This window comes from Heteronotia binoei, chromosome 1 (assembly GCF_032191835.1).
Source record: "Heteronotia binoei isolate CCM8104 ecotype False Entrance Well chromosome 1, APGP_CSIRO_Hbin_v1, whole genome shotgun sequence".
Lineage (NCBI taxonomy): Eukaryota > Metazoa > Chordata > Lepidosauria > Squamata > Gekkonidae > Heteronotia > Heteronotia binoei.
In genome coordinates this window covers 92,321,299-92,337,733 of record NC_083223.1, presented here as the reverse complement: position 1 = coordinate 92,337,733, position 16,435 = coordinate 92,321,299, and the positions used below count along the sequence as shown (strand labels likewise).

Genomic DNA, 16,435 nt, shown 5'->3' with positions numbered 1-16,435 from the left:
TTCTATTGTTCTCCATTAAGAAACAATGAACAGCTTAGTTAGTTTTGTGTTGTATTTGTTGTCGTTGTTAACCTTTTTCAAGGGGAAAAATGTTACTCAATGTTGTTGCCCATGGAAGGGCTTTTTCAACTTGCTACTTTTAGGCATCTTTGGTTCGGTCAATTACTTTCCTGTTACGGTCCACGAACTAAGTAGAGTAATATTGAAATTTTATGGGTTTTTTAGTCTACTCTTGTGGAGTGGTTTGAGAACTATCAAAACTACAATGTTAAGTTTAGGCCACAATCAAGATTCTGAACAATATATTTTTATTTTACCTTTAGTAGGTAACTCAGCAGAGGATAAAATGGTTTTATATAGCTTTGTCCTTAAGGTTACTGATTCTATTCTTATGGTTATTGCATGTTCCTATGGAAATTTGAGCAATAAGATAATACAGCTGTTGACTGAATTTACTCAACCAAAACTTCCTATCTTCACTGTGAAGAGAATTTGCGTAACGTCATTGGGCCTCACAGTCAATATGAAGCATAACGTAAAGTTTTTTTAATTATTTGTTTTCATTTCACTATCTTTTAATATAATACTGTTATGACAGATTTAAAATTAATCTCTCTCAATTGCAGAGGCCTTAACAATGTCATCAAGGCTAAAAGCCTCTCTTCTGCTCTGACCAAACTACAACCAGACCTACTTTTTTTTTTTACAAGAAACCCATATTAAGGCGGCAAACACCACCATTCTTCGCTTAAAATGGTTTCACACACAATACACAGCTTCTGGTACATTCAAGTCACATGGAATGGCTATATTACTCTCCAAAAGAATTCGGTTTGTACTTTCTGCCCAAGAAATTGACCCTCATGGAAGATATATTTTCATAAAAGGTCTGCTTAACAACTCTCCATTCACCCTAATTTCATTATATGCCCCTAATACCGCACAACTTATCTTCATTAAAGAAACACTATCTAAACTTGCCCTTTTCCAAGAAGGTGTAGTTATCATAGGGGGAGACTTTAATCAAATAGTTGACCCCAAATGCGATAGATCATTTAAGCTACACCTCCCACAACTGTTTCTTCAGCTCCTTTGCAATCCATTCTGCAAAACTTTAACTTATATGATATCTGGAGAATACAAAACCCTGGGGTCAAAGACTACACTTATTTTTCAGCTGTACACAATATTTTTATGAGAATTGATTATTTTTTCATCTCCCCCTCTTTAATAAACCATATATCTCACACTAATATAGGGCTCAGAACACTTCCTGACCATGCTTGACTGGATTGTACACTAAACATTACACCCCAAGAAAAATCCACATATAATTGGACGTTGAACAAGACCATTCTCTTAAAGCAAGAAATTTGCACACAAATCGAGCAAGAGATTAAACTTTATTTTGAAAATAATTCGGATTGTGGTGTCTCCAAAGACATTGTATGGGACGCTATGAGGGTGGTCATCTGAGGCAATTGTATCTCCCTGAACTCTGCCTATAAGAAGAGAAAACTAGAACTTAGACAAAACATACTAGATAACATTAAAACATTAGAACAAAAATACAAGCAGACAGGCTCAAAAAAATATACCAAATTTTGCTGGAAAGGAAAAAAATTGGATCTGATGGAATCCTCCACTATTAGGAAGAATTTACTTTTTAAAAAAGAGATATTGGCATAATCACCCTTGTTCTTTAAAATTGCTGTCTTGGAAACTTAGGAAAGAAATAGGTGAAAGACATATCTATTTTATCAAGGATCACCTAGGTAAAGTACATTCCTCCAACAAAAAAAATCTTAGAAATTTTCCATTAATACTATGAACAGCTGTACTCTTCAACCAACCCTCCCTCCTCTTTAATAGACAAATTTTTACAAGATCAAAACATTCTTAGCCAACTATCCCTCGAGCACCAATGCTTCTTGGACTCACCCATAACCTCTCTAGAAATAAACAAAGCTATTAAAACTACTAAACCCAATAAAACTCTGGGCAGAGACGGATTACCCTCAGAATTTTACAAAAAAATTGGCCCCTCTCTTATACCTCATCTTATTGCAGTATGTAATTTCATCATGGAGTCAGGTCATATGCCTCCTTCATGGTCTCAGGCGAAGATAGTCCTTATACCTAAAAAAGAGAAAGACCCACTTAACACCAAATCCTACCGCCCCATATCATTACTTAATAATGATTACAAATTGTTCACTTCAGTTTTGACTGCTAGACTAAATCGTATAATAGGTTCCTATATTCACATCAAACATTCAGACTTTATCCCAAATTGAGACATTACTAATAATATGAGACAAACACTTAATCTGATACAATACTGTGCCTTTCAATGTATGAATCCTGTATTCTTGCCTTGGACATTGAGAAGGCTTTCAACAGTGTAGAGCCACAATTCCTACACAGAGTGTTACATCACATGGGCTTTGGGTCAAAGTTTATGAGAGTCATAAAAAAAACTTTACTCTTGTCCATCTGCTCTTTTACAAATCAACAGTCAACGATCTCCCACACTCCTTCTGGAAAGAGGGACACACCAAGGCTGTCCTCTCTCGCTGTTACTATTCGCCATGATTATAGAGCCTCTCACGAAGACGATACTGTCCTCTCCAAAGATTCCTGGCATTACAGTTCAAGATCTTACCTTTAAAATCAGCTTATTTGCAGACAATATTGTTTTATACATTTCAAATCCCATACAATCCTTGCCAGTTATTTCCAATATTTTGTCTGACTTTAGTAAGCTGTCTGGTCTCTGTTAACCCCTCCAAGTCAGTCCTTTACCCAGTCAAAATTCTTCCTAACTCTAAAAAGGCTATAACTACTAACTATTCATTTCATTGGGTCACAAATACATGGCCATATCTAGGACTGAAAATCCCTTTGCAAATCTCTGGCCTACTAAAAGTAAATTGCAAAGCTACCTTTTCTTATGTTTCCAAAACTTTAAAGCAATGGGACAAGCTAGAGTTATCATGGATGGAAAGAATTCAAGTAATTTTTATTTTCCCTAGATTTTTATACTTATTCCAGGCTCTCCCCATAGAGGTATCTCCATTTATGCTGAAGTCTTGGCAACAAAAGCTGACCTCTTTAATTTGGAAATACAGAATAGCCAGAATAAAACTAACAACTATATGTAGGTCAAAAGTAAAAGGAAGAATGGCTGTTCCAGACATTACACATTACTATAAGGCTACAAGTCTGTCTATTATACCAACAACCTCCACCCCCTTGCAAGTCTATAGAAGAAGCTCATTTCACCCCTCTCAAATATTATGAACTACTATGGCTTAAGAAATCTGAACGGCCACCATGGCACTTTATAAACCCCTTTCTCAAGGCACTCCTAACTGTCTGGGACTCTGACCGCTCCTACTTAGCACCAGGATATTCTATCATTTCTTCTTTCATAGGTCAAAAATGGTTTCCCCCAGCTCAATTACCTTCCTCTTATAAAATCTGGAGAAGTTCTTCAAGAGTCTTTCTCTTTGACCTCCTTTCCATCACAAGACAAGTTTTACGTAAAGAAAAGTTAGATTAAAAAATTGGTAACTCCATCGCCATGGTTTGAATACTTTCAAATTAGACATTTACTACAAGACTCCAGAATAAGTCAATCAATTTCTCGCCCTTCGATAGACTTTGAACATCTGATCCTCCACCTGTCAAAAAGAAAAAGAAAAAAGGACTCATTTCACAATTATACTAAATTATTTTATCCAAATTAGAACTCTCTTTACCTTTGTATACCAATTTGTGGCACAAAGACTGTAATATTATACGTTCTCCAGAACAATGGGACTCCATATGAGCCAGTGGAACTTTACATAATAAACATATAATAGACATAATAAACATATCCCAACAAAACTACAAGTTAATAGCTCGTTGGTACCACACACCTCAACGACTCTCCCACATAATGCCCCACGGCTCCTCCGATTGTTGGAGGAACTGTGGCTTCAAAGCATCTTACATCCACTGCTGGTGGGACTGTCCAAAAATCAGATCTTTCTGGACTCTAGTATGTGCTCATCTTTCAACCTTAATAGGCATTATAATCCCCGATACTCTAGAAGTTATACTTCTTAATAACTGGTCTGGCATACAACTGACAACTGACAAAAAAATCTCTAATTGTCAAACTTTTAACGGCCACAAAAATGACTATCACACAATCTTGGAAAAACGCAAACAATTTGTCACTTGATTCCTGGTTCCTCAAGATCTGGGAACATATTGCTATGGATAAAATTCAGGCAGCCCTGGATCAAAAAGATCCCTACCAAGTGCATACCAATTATATAGCAATCTGGCTTCCAATTCTGGAAAAACTAGACAATGATCCATTCTATATTAATTCTTTGACAAAAAAATAAGGTGCATAAAGACCTCCTATTGCTATAATTCTACTTTTGATATTTCTTTAGGTATACCCGGATTGTACAATAACTGTATAGTCATGTTTATACCCTTCCCATTTCCCTATTGTAGTTGATATTTAGTTATTTAAGTAATTATATATTTGTAGACTGAATTGGTTCATATTTCTGCACTAGCTTTCATATAATACTGATAGGTACTGTATTGCTATCCTTCACCTTGTTATTTTGTAAGATATACCTGTCATATGTAGAGTGCATTACAATCCAATAAAGTTGTTTAAAACGTAGAAATAATAATAATAATGATTTCCAGGTGTCTCCTATTGTATCTTTATGCTTTTTTAAATTATTGATTTTTAATATTCTGACGAAGTAGCATGTAGTCTTTATTATATAGCATCTCTAATTGACAAAATTTTTGAGTAAACAATATCTCTCTTTTACTACAGGTTGAATCTACACAAAGCATGATAAGGATTTTGGGCCTTTCAGCTACTCTACCTAATTACCTTGATGTTGCCACATTTTTGCATGTTAATCCCTATATTGGACTGTTTTATTTTGATGGCCGTTTTCGACCTGTTCCACTTGGGCAGACATTTATAGGGATCAAGACAATCAATAAGGTAAATTTATTGTAAAAGAGCTGGAAGAAGATGTTTAGAGATTATAAAATACGTTAAAGCCACACTTTTCTACTTCAGTGACTTCCTACTATCTTAATTCCTGTTATAGCAAAATATAAATATGTGTAACTATATTTGCTGATGTATGTTTATTTACTTCATTTATAGCAGTGGGGACTAAAGTGGCCTACATCATTCGCCTGTCCTCCATTTTATCCTCACAACAGCTCTGTGAGGCTGAGGATGTGTGACTGACTGAAGGTCATCTAGCAAGGTTGCTTAACAGAATAGATATTCAAATCTGGAGTCTCCCAGATCCTAGTTCAGTTCTCTGAACTGGCTGATTTATCTGTTACTGCCGTATACTTGTCCTAGGCTCCTGTGTGATTGGTCAACAAGTGAGTTTAGTGGTTGAACAGGGATTTGAGTGTTTGCCTCCCCAATTTCAGTCCAAAATTCAAACTGTTGCACTACATTGGATTAATTTTAAATAATGTTTTTAATGCTCTAAAGCAGTTTGTGTACATTATCTTGGTAATGCTCCCATCAGCCTTGTAGAATTGTACCTATATTTGAACAGGGAGTTGTGGTTTGCCTAAGTTCCTCTAGACTTGGCTGAGGTAATACTTGAACTGTTGCTTTAGTCAATGTGTTAGACTGGTGCTTAATCAAAATTACTTCCACAGGGCAGATGTATAAATTGCTGCTTTGGATATTATCCAATATTGAATAAATAAGACATCAATATTATTTGGTCATTCTCTTTTTGGTCCTTGTAAAATTTGCCTTGATCTGGTTGGCCCAGGTAACCCAGTCTCATCAGTTCTCTAAAGCTATGCATGGTCAGCCCTTGTTAATACTTGGCTGGGAGACCATCGAGGAAGTCCATAGTTGCTACACAGAGGCTGGCAATGGCAAACTGCCTCTGTTTCTCTCTATCCTTGACAAACTCATAGGGTCACCATAACTTGGCTGTGATTTGATGGCACTTCCCACCACCATAATTTCTGAATTTGCTCACATACATAATACTACAACATAGAAGTTTATGTGTCAGAAAAAAATAATTAGCATTCATTTCCACTTACTGATTACCCTGATAAAAATTATGTTCTCCATTGTCTGGAATGGGTTTCAGGGGGTTTTTTTAGACCATGATGTATTCCCCTTTCTCCTCAATGTTTTGTCACTGTAATCGAGAAGACAGTCCTTACTGTGGAACAAAGTAGGAATCAAGGGCATCTTTAAGGCCAACAAAGTTTTATTCAGAATGTAAGCTTTCATGTGTACTTTGTTCTACTGCTTCAGACCAACATGGCTGCCCTCTTGGATCTATCTACAGTCCTTACTGGTTTGTCAGTGAGTTAATCCCTTATAATCAACTGCCCTTTTTTTCCTAATGAACAGAATAAGCCACAGAGTATCTGACTCTGAATGCCTTGAGTTGGGGTTTTTTTGTAGAAAAAAACCATCAGGAGCTCATTTCATATTAGGCCACACTACCTGGCCTGGGAACACATGGCTGCTGCATGGCAACTTGGGCCAGCTGAGCCCTGGCCAGCCCAGGCGGAGCTCTGCTCCTTTGGGTTCCACTAGAAAAAAAGCCCTGGTTGCACATAAATGCTTTGTTTGTTTGAAGGATTTGCATGCCACCTTTCTACTCAGCTTATGGTCCACAAGGGCAAACAATCACAACATAAAAACAAGATTACAAATGCAAATGAATTTATTTATTTAAAATATTTCTGTGCTGCTTTGATATGGCAGTGCAGAAAACAGCGTGTGGAGGGGAGAACAAGAGATGATGGCAAGGTTTAGCATAGCAAGGAGAAAGAAAGAAAGACGGCCAGAGGAGTGGGATTTTCCATGTTCCCTACCACACACTGTTGCTCTTCCAATTTCTCTACAAAATAGATTACTAAATAAATACTAAGTAGCCCAATTTTGTTGTGTGGGGGAGATTTCTTCACTATGTCAAAATTCTCCAGTTGGGAGATAAGATATATGCAATGCCATCCCAAAGCATCTCAGTGAAAGAGAAATGTCTGATTGCTATGCAAACTGTGCCTGCATTATCAAGCATTAGCAACACATTTGAAAATAGATTTCCACATTCAAAATGTTAGTGAATATTTTTTTAAAAAAATGAGCTTCACTTTTAGGTAATATAATAAGGTATCTTTATCATGTTGCCTAGGTGCAGCAACTGAATAATATGGATGAAGTTTGTTATGAAAATGTTTTGAAGCAAGTAACTGCTGGACATCAGGTATGTTTAGTTTTATTGCTTTTTTACTTATGAGCCTGTGAATAATATTAATAAGGCTTTATTTTTTGCAGGCATAAACACTTTGATTTCCTTCTGTTTCCTCTGAGCCAGCTGTCTCAGCCTTCTGAGGCTTTTGGAAATAGCAAAAATATTTTAAAATGAATGTTTTACAGAAGGAAGTTTGCAAAATCAAAGCTGTTGCAGGTCAACATCTGAAGTATGTGGAATACTTTTCCCACATGTCACTGGTTATTTATTTCTCTTTCGCCATATAGAACAGGGGTGGCCAAACTGTGGCTCTTGAAGCCCCCACCACCCCATTGGCCAGCTTGGAGAAGGCAATTCTCTCTTTCAATCACTTCTCCAAGCCAATGCTTTTAAAGTTAAAGTTGCTTTCTTTCCACTTCCTTCTCCCTCTTCCTCATCTATTTCCTTCCTTCCTTCCTCCCTCCCTTCCTCCTTTGGTGGGGAGCACATTGTAGATAACTGAGCTTTTTAGTTAATTTACCAATTTTTAGCCAAAACATTATTGATCTATTGTTAACAAGCAGAAGAGGAAGAAAAGATTTGATTTATACCCTGACCTTCACTACCCAAAGGAGTTTCAGAGCAGCTTACAATCTCCTTCCCTTCACCTTCCCACAACAGATAGGTGTTGAGAGAGCTCTGACAGAAACTGCTCTTGAGAGGAACAGCTTTGTGAGAACTTGTGACTGACTCAGTGTCGCATCACAGGCACATGTGTGGGGAATCAAACCTGGTTCTTTCAGATAAGAATCTGTGCACTTAACCACTACACCAGATCAGACATCTGCAAAGTGTTGGATTTTTGTGTGAAGATCCCTAACAGGAACTGTCCTAATACTCATAAGCAAAATGATCTATATCTCAGAGCTTTTAATACCTTCTCTTTGTTCACATTTATATATGAATATCTATATCTGTTCCAATTCTGTCTTCAATTGTACATGTGTTTTATCTAATGACCTTTAGTAATAATAATAATAATTTTTTATTTCTATCCCGCCCTCCCCACCGGAGCAGGCTCAGGGCGGCTCACAACAGAAAACACACATTACATCGATTATACTTATAAAACATGGTTAAAACAATTACAAATTATTAAAATTAACTTAACAATATGGCGTTATAAACAGGTTTCAGTAAATTTCCGAGAGTAAAAGCATTTCAAGAATAAAAGCATTTCCAGCAGCATACCTAGTTTGTCACTAGTTTTCCACTAGTTGAAGGCCATCCTGAAGAGGTGGGTCTTGCAGGCCTTTCGGAATCCATCTAAACATCGTAGGGCCCTCACCTCCTCAGGGAGTTGATTCCACAGTAATGGAGCAGTAATAGAGAAGGCCCGGTCCCGGGTGGCCTTCAGTCTGGCCTCCCTTGGCCCAGGGATATTCAACTGGTTTTTCCCAGATGACCTCAGTGCCCTCTGGGGCTCATATGGGGAGAGACGGTCCCTTAGGTAGGTAGGTCCTCGGCCATATAGGGCTTTAAAGGTAATAACCAGCACCTTGTAGCGAACTCGGTATGCCACTGGCAACCAGTGCAGCCCGCGCAGCCCCGGCTGTATGTGCTCCCACCTTGGGAGCCCCAGCAACAGTCTAGCCGCCGCGTTCTGCACCAGCTGCAGCCGCCGAATTCGGCACAAGGGCAGCCCCATGTAGAGGGCGTTGCAGTAGTCCAGTCTCGAGGTGACCGTAGCATGGATCACCGTTGCTAGGTCGCGGCGCTCCAGGAAGGGGGCCAACTGCTTCGCCCGTCAAAGATGAAAGAACGCGGACTTAGCAGCGGCCGCTATCTGTGCCTCCATTGATAATGAGTACATATGTTTTCTTTCTAAAGTTTTTAGGATTTTGCAATGGTTTAAGAATTGCTTGCTAACATGTGACCTAACCACAGAAGTGAAACATTTATCTTTTCTTTGGAACAATCTTAGTTTCTTATTTAAAAATACCTTGTGTTCAGTGTAGCTCAACTACTAATCACTGTTTTTGCGAAAAGGCTCCATAGGAATGCTTTGGTAGCTGTTCAGCTAAAATTCCATAAGACAGAATGTAATAGCTCTGTTCCTAAAGTTGGGGGGGGGGGAATGGAGTGGCTTTACATTAGTTCTTCAGGGACATTGCTGGGACTCTGCCACAGCATTCATTAGTCTTGAACCATCTTTTCCTTTGTCTCTAAGAGCATCCAATAATGGCCATCTTGCATAGTTCATCTGTGCACCTAGTTTTAAATATCAAGGGTGGAAGTCAAGGTTGGTCTTACTGTGTTGGTTCAAAGGTGTCCTTGTGCATGTGGAAGGTGACTTCTGTTTGAAGAAGTGCTATCCACCTCCTCAATAGAAATAACACTAATGTGAGGTGAAATGCTAAGGCTTACAAATGAAACTAATCACAGCAGCTCTACAAATTAAAATAAGCTACCTTGGGGGGAAAGGAGTGTTTTCAACTGATTCGGCTTTTAATATGTTGATTGTATAGGCCCCATCTCTAGAATTGCCTTCTTGAAATTGCTTGAGACTGTGCAAAAGTTTTATTTTGATAAAATTCAGTAGCTGATAATGAACAAGTTATTTTTGTGTGAAGATCCCTAACAGGAACTGTCCTAATAATCATAAGCCAAATGAACTATATCTCAGAGCTGATTTAAAGAATTATCTGGAATGATCTAGTTGTATAAGTAGGAACACAGTATTGATGAATCCATGATGTGATCATTTATTTGATCTACTTCCACTGTTACCAGGTGTTCCAGAGTTTTCCAACTGTATTCCATTTACTATTCAAGCCCGGTTTTTGATGAATGCATGTATAATTCATCTGCATTGTGTACACTTGACTTTGTACACATGTTGGCTAATTCTCATGTTATGTTTAATGCATATACAGTTGAATGTGTGATTGAAACCACACATTTATTTAAACTAGCTCCCGTTTTCATTTGTAAAGTGAATGCACATTGGCTCATTCTTACAAATAGCTATACACATGTGAATGCAAGATGTGCATGTATTCATTGGAAAATGTGAACTCAGCGTGTTTTTTATAGCTGAAAACATTGCATTATGTTTTGTAATGAGAATGCAGGAAGTTTTGCATTATGTTTTGTAATGAGAATGCTGCCTTTCACTGAGTCAGACTGCTAGTCCATCTGGTTCTGTATTGGCTGCCTTGAAAAACAGCAGCTTTCCTGCATCTCATCTTTTAACTGGAGATGCCTGAGATTCATTGTGGGACCGTCTGTATGCAAAGCAAACGTTACTACTGAGTCCCACAGCCTTTCCCTGACCATTCAGATGTAGTGTCATGGAAACTGAATGTGTGGCAGTCTTACATCTCATGTAGACAACAAACAATTGTGTGACGTGGAGATTATGGGCACTTGAAGGGACGATGATTATGATGATTTACACTTAATTAATTACCACATCCCATCTTGGGCCAGGCTCTGAGTGATTTACAACATAGTTAAAATATATAAAATTAATAACACACAAATTAGCTAAAATTGTATGCACTCAGATGGCGCCCTATAGATTCTCCCTAGGAGGCGGAGGACATCTTGGGTGTTTTCCCACCGTCCAATCAGGGAGGCAGGATTAAAAAAATTCTTCCTCTTCCTGTGGCTGTGGGAACCACCCCTCAGTTCTTTTCCTGCCTCGACAGGGAGAGCATGTGCTAGGATAGGTTCCTATCCTTTTTTGTTTGCCTTTTCTCTCTATCCAAGTAAGATTCCTTCCTCACCTTGTTTTCTTACCTATACCTGTCCTTTCTTAACCTCCTTGCTTCTCTGATCCCTCCTCTAAGCCTCCCTTCCTCCTCTACCTTCTTCCCCACAACGAAGAGGAGTGGCGTGCCAGCGGCCCGGGCTGTGTCTTTTCAAGCCGTGGCGCGAAGATCAGCTGATGGCGCGCAGAGCGAGGGACACCTTCTTAATGGACGACTCGGCCCCCAGCGCTCTGCGCGGGGCCGAAAGGCCGCCTTCCAGAGCAGGCATGACCGCGGGGCTTGCCACGGCTGCCGGCAACGTGCCCTGTAGGGGCAGAAGAATGGAGAACGAGCGCAGGCGGCGCTGGTCGTTGTTGGCAGCGGAGGAGGCTTCCTCCTCAGAACGCCTACCTGGCCCTGACGGCCATTTCGAGAAGCGCAGGAAGGCGCGTAAGGACGGCGACCAGCAGCTTGGCAGCCTCCAGAGACGGGGACCGGCGGATGCCACCCTCCAGGCGGGAGACTTCGATCTCCACGAAGCCCAATCGCACCAGGAAGCTACACAGACCAGCCAGCCCCAGGCGGGCTTGGGTAACGTACCCATTATGGGACCCTCTTTATTTGTTGAATTTTTAGAGTCAATAAGGCAGACCGTGGGTGCTGCAGTGGAAGCAGCCACCCATAGGAGACGAAGGCCCTCTAGCCCATGTCCCCCCTCCAGATCACCATCACCTAAGAGGCCCAGGGTCCAAGACCACTACTCTAGGGCCACCAGGGGTTACCTAGTCAATGATCCCCTGGAAGGCGAGAGATCTCAATATGGGGATCAATCGGAGGAGTCAGAAGAGGGAGAACGGGAGGAGGGTGAATTCCTTTTAGATGAGGAGATAGAGGGTACGTCTGTGCCAGAACCCTCCTCACGTTTCTTCAGGGTGGAAGAGTTCCAGCCCCTCCTGTCTAAGGTACTGGCTGCTCTGGACCTCCAGGTGGCCCCTGAGGAACAGGAGGCTCCCAATTCCCTGACCAATCCCAAGAATAAATCCAAGGGGAACTCAGAGTTTTTTCCAAGATACCATTCTTCTGACAGGGTCTTCCCCTTCCCAGAATTTTTCGAGCGCCAGCTGAAAGCAGAGTGGGCCAAACCAAGTGCCAACAGACAGGTTCCCAACTCTGTTAAGAAGTTGTATGAGCTGCCCACCTTTGCCAGTGATATGCTACAGGTACCCCTGGTGGATGCACCAGTGGCAGCTTTACAGTCCCATGGGTTACTAGCAGAGGACGGCCAAGGGTCCGTTCAGGACAGCTGGGACAGAAAAATTGACCTGGCCCTGAAGAGGAGCCACGAGGCTACGGCCTTTGCCATCAAGGCCGCCGCTACTAACTCCATAGTCTCTAGAGCAGCTATAGTGTGGATAAGGCATCTGACACAGCTTCTACCAGACGCAGATAAAAGGATCCTGGAGGGCACCAGCAGACTCCTGCGGGCAGCCGAATTCTCAGCAGATGCTTCCCTGGATGCCCTTACTTTCTCTGCCAGAGCGATGGCGTCCAACACTGTGGCAAGAAGGGGCCTATGGCTAAGGGCCTGGCCAGCTGACATACATTCAAAGTCGATCGTTTTCAGGCTACCCTTTCCAAGGAGAGAAGCTGTTCGGAGAAGCCCTGGAGAAGATCCTCGTGGAGACACGGGACAAAAAGAAAGCCATGCCCAAGTTCCTCAGACATCCAGACAGACGGGGGTTTGGGCCTAATTCCTTTCGGACCTCCACCAGTGCCCCCAAGCCCAAACAAGAGTTTAGAAAAGCAGCCTGGGGCCAACCCAAGCAAAATTTCCGTAAAGGCTTCTCCAACCCCAGATTCCAGAAAACCAGCCCGAGAGATCGGACAAGTTTGAGAGGGGCCCCAAGCCCAATAAGGCATGACTGGGAGCACATCCCAGTAGGGGGCCGCCTGCTACACTTCCATCAAGCCTGGGCGGAGTCGCAGGCGGACTCTTGGACTCTAGAAATTGTATCTTGGGGTTACCCGATAGAATTCAGGCGCACCCCCCCCGATCGCTTCGTCATCTCCCCCGTTCGCTCGAACCCAGGGCGGAGGGAGGTCACCCTCAAGGCTATACGCCATCTTCTGGATATTGCTGCAATAGAACAAGTCCCTACGAAGCAGAAATATCTAGGTGTTTATTCTATTTTTTTCACAGTTCCCAAAAAGAACGGGGACTGGAGGGCAATCCTGGACTTGAAATTTCTGAACAGGAATATCAAGCTACGCCACTTCAGGATGGAGTCCATCAAGTCAATAACAGAGGCCCTGAGTCACGGGGACTACATGGCTTCGCTGGATCTAACAGAGGCCTATCTTCATATCCCGATTCTACCTGCCCATCGAAAATTCCTACGTTTCTGCATGAACGGACGTCACTACCAGTTCAGAGCCTTGCCCTTCGGTCTTGCAACAGCTCCACGGGTGTTCACCAAGGTGTTGGTGAATCCGATCGCCCACCTCAGGCAGAGAGGCATACACGTTCACCCGTATCTTGATGACCTGTTGATAAGATCCTCGTCGAGGAGGAATGCAGAGCAGGACGTCCAGAGTACCATCAACTGCCTTCAGCAGCACGGCTTCTTAATCAATCCGGACAAGAGCCACCTGTGGCCGACTCAGAGACTGGAGCACCTGGGCATGATAATCGACACGAACCTGAGATCCATCTTCCTCCCAGAAGCCAAGATCTCAAAGACCGTGTCACTTGTGCAACAGGTGATTCAAGAGCCGTCATCGACACTCCAGACGCTGGCAAAACTCATGGGCCTTCTAATTTCAAACCTAGAAGCGTTGCAGTGGGGTCGCCATCACACCAGGCAATTCCAGTTAACCCGAGACTACTCAGAAAGATCAGGACACTGGGGGCTGAGGTCATCTTGGTTGCACCCTGGTGGCCTTGACGTCCCTGGTTTTCTTCAATCCAACAGATGGCCATGGAGGAACCACTCCGTCTACCAACCTGGCCGGACATGCTGCTGCAGGGGCCTGTGTGGCACCCTCATCCAGAATGGCTGGGATTGACCGCTTGGAGGTTGAGAGGAGATCGTTGTTAGATCTAGGGTATACTAGCGAGGTGGCCAGCACCATACTAGCGTCTAGAAAAGAATCCACCACACGGATCTATAACATGTCTTGGAAGGCCTTCCACAGGTGGTGCCGGAGGAAGAACGTGGACCCATTACGTCCTACTGTTCCTAAGGTCCTTCAATTTCTTCAGGATGGTCTGCAGTCAGGCCTGAGGCCAGCCACCCTCAGGCGGCAGATTGCAGCACTGTCCTCAGTACTTCAACAGGTGGAGGGCATGAGCCTGTCGTCTCACCTGCACATCCGACGGTTCCTTAGAGGGGCCTCCTTGAGTTCTCCACCACAATCGCACCGTTTCCCGACTTGGAGACTGAACCCGGTGCTGTCAGCCCTGACAGGTCCGCCCTTCGAGCCACTCATATCTGTGCCCCTAAAGATGATGCGCATGAAGACGATCTTCCTGGTGGCAATAACATCAGCCAGAAGGGTTTCCGAAATCGGAGCGCTGTTGGCTAAAAAGGAGCTATGCGTATTCCACAAGGACAAAGTGGTCCTCTACCCGGACCCTACCTTCCAGCCAAAGGTATCATCTAAATTCCACCAAAGACAAGAAATCAACTTGCCTTCTTTTTGTCCGGATCCCAAGCATCCGAAGGAGTGCACGTGGCACACCCTGGACGTACACAGGGCAATCAAGATCTACCTAATCAGAACAGAACCTCTGCGTAAGACGGACTCCTTGTTCATCAACGTGACGGCTCCCAGAATGGGCCTGAAGATGTCCAAGTCTGCCATTAGCTATGCCATCAAACAGTTCATAACAGGCGTACAAGACATTACATCTCAAGATTCCACCAGGGATCACGGCACACTCGACCAGAAGTGCAGCCACCAACGCAGCCTTCAACAGGAGCGCCTCAGTCGAGGAGGTGTGCAAGGCGGCTACGTGGTCCTCTATCTCCACCTTCGTGCGACACTACAAACTGAATTCTTACGCGTCGGCGGACGTGGCCTTTGGTAGACGAATCCTACAACGTGTTCTACCTGAGTAGGGCGACTCCACCCTAATTAACTTACTGCTCTGGGAGCACCCAAGATGTCCTCCGCCTCCTAGGGAGAACGACCCTTGGCACTTACCGTGAGGGGTCCTTCTCCTAGGAGGTCAGGAGGACATCTTGCCCTCCCGTCTATCGCTCTACCTTGGGCAACCTATACTCTGTTTTTCTTCTGTCAACTTTCAACTGGAGGCTCTCACACTACTGTTCGTTGCCCGTTTGGCTTGTTTTTTGTTTCTGCCTGTTTAGGATCTGCCTCTTCTGGCCGGTTTAATAGGCCTGAGACTACGATCACCGGCAGACGGTTAGTTACGCATGTTAGAAGTTTTTTGTTTTCTAGATATCAATTATATCCATACTGCTGCTCGGAGTCACCCGAACTGAGGGGTGGTTCCCACAGCCACAGGAAGGGAAAGAATTTTTTGAATCCTGCCTCCCTGATTGGACGGTGGGAAAACACCCAAGATGTCCTCCTGACCTCCTAGGAGAAGGACCCCTCACGGTAAGTGCCAAGGGTCATTTTCTTTAAATCTTGGACTACCAGGGTGTCCTGCTTGGGAAGAAGGATCAATTTATCAGGTGGACCTTAGACACATATCCATTTGCCACTACTTCTAAGATACGAAGGTGTCAGTGCTGTCTTGCACTAGCAGTATGAGAATCAAATAGCATCAAATAAGTATTTGGAGATCAAGGCGTTTTTCTGTATTTAAAGGGAAATGATGCTTCATTGTTACCTACCGTTTTGTGGTTTTCTTGTGGGAAACTCTCGAAACCTTAATAAATCATATCCTCAGGTTAGCCTTTATGCATTGTTACGTTAGCTCTTCAAAGAACAGCACATCTTAGAAAGGCATTAATTTACCCTTGCACAATGCATGCTGGTTAGGCCTAGTCCCATTATTGTAATACAGGTTGTAGTGTGATATTTAACTAAAGTAATATGTTGGTGGTGTTTTAATAGATATTATGTGAATTATTATTATTAAAGAATAGGGACAGCGGGAGGTAGTTGTATTCTACACAGGCATGTGTTACAACAGATGGAGGAAAATCTTTTCATGTTGATTTTTCAACTGTCCTACTCTGCAAGACTTCGCGCTCTTTTTGGCTACTGGGAAATTAAAAGTTGGCGGATCAGCCTTTAATTTTTATCCATCTGTTCAGTTTAATGAGATGTCTCATTTGTAGGCTTCACTTTGAATTAGCCAATGCAAGTGTGATGATAGCATTCTTCCCTTAGCCCCCTCCTCTTGTGTTACTTGCGAAAGGGGATAATATTAGA

The 16,435-nt window shown here is 42.6% G+C and overlaps 1 protein-coding gene across 2 annotated transcripts in view; it reads left to right on the top strand.

Annotated features, from left to right (window-relative positions):
* The window catches only part of ASCC3 (activating signal cointegrator 1 complex subunit 3), a 407,532-nt gene that overhangs the window by 148,243 nt on the left and 242,854 nt on the right, over nt 1–16,435 (top strand). For both annotated transcript variants that reach the window (XM_060237502.1, XM_060237501.1), the window contains exons 12-13: nt 4,859–5,035; nt 7,233–7,304. In XM_060237502.1, the coding sequence (XP_060093485.1) occupies nt 4,859–5,035; nt 7,233–7,304 (249 nt within the window). The remainder of the gene's footprint in view (nt 1–4,858; nt 5,036–7,232; nt 7,305–16,435) is intronic.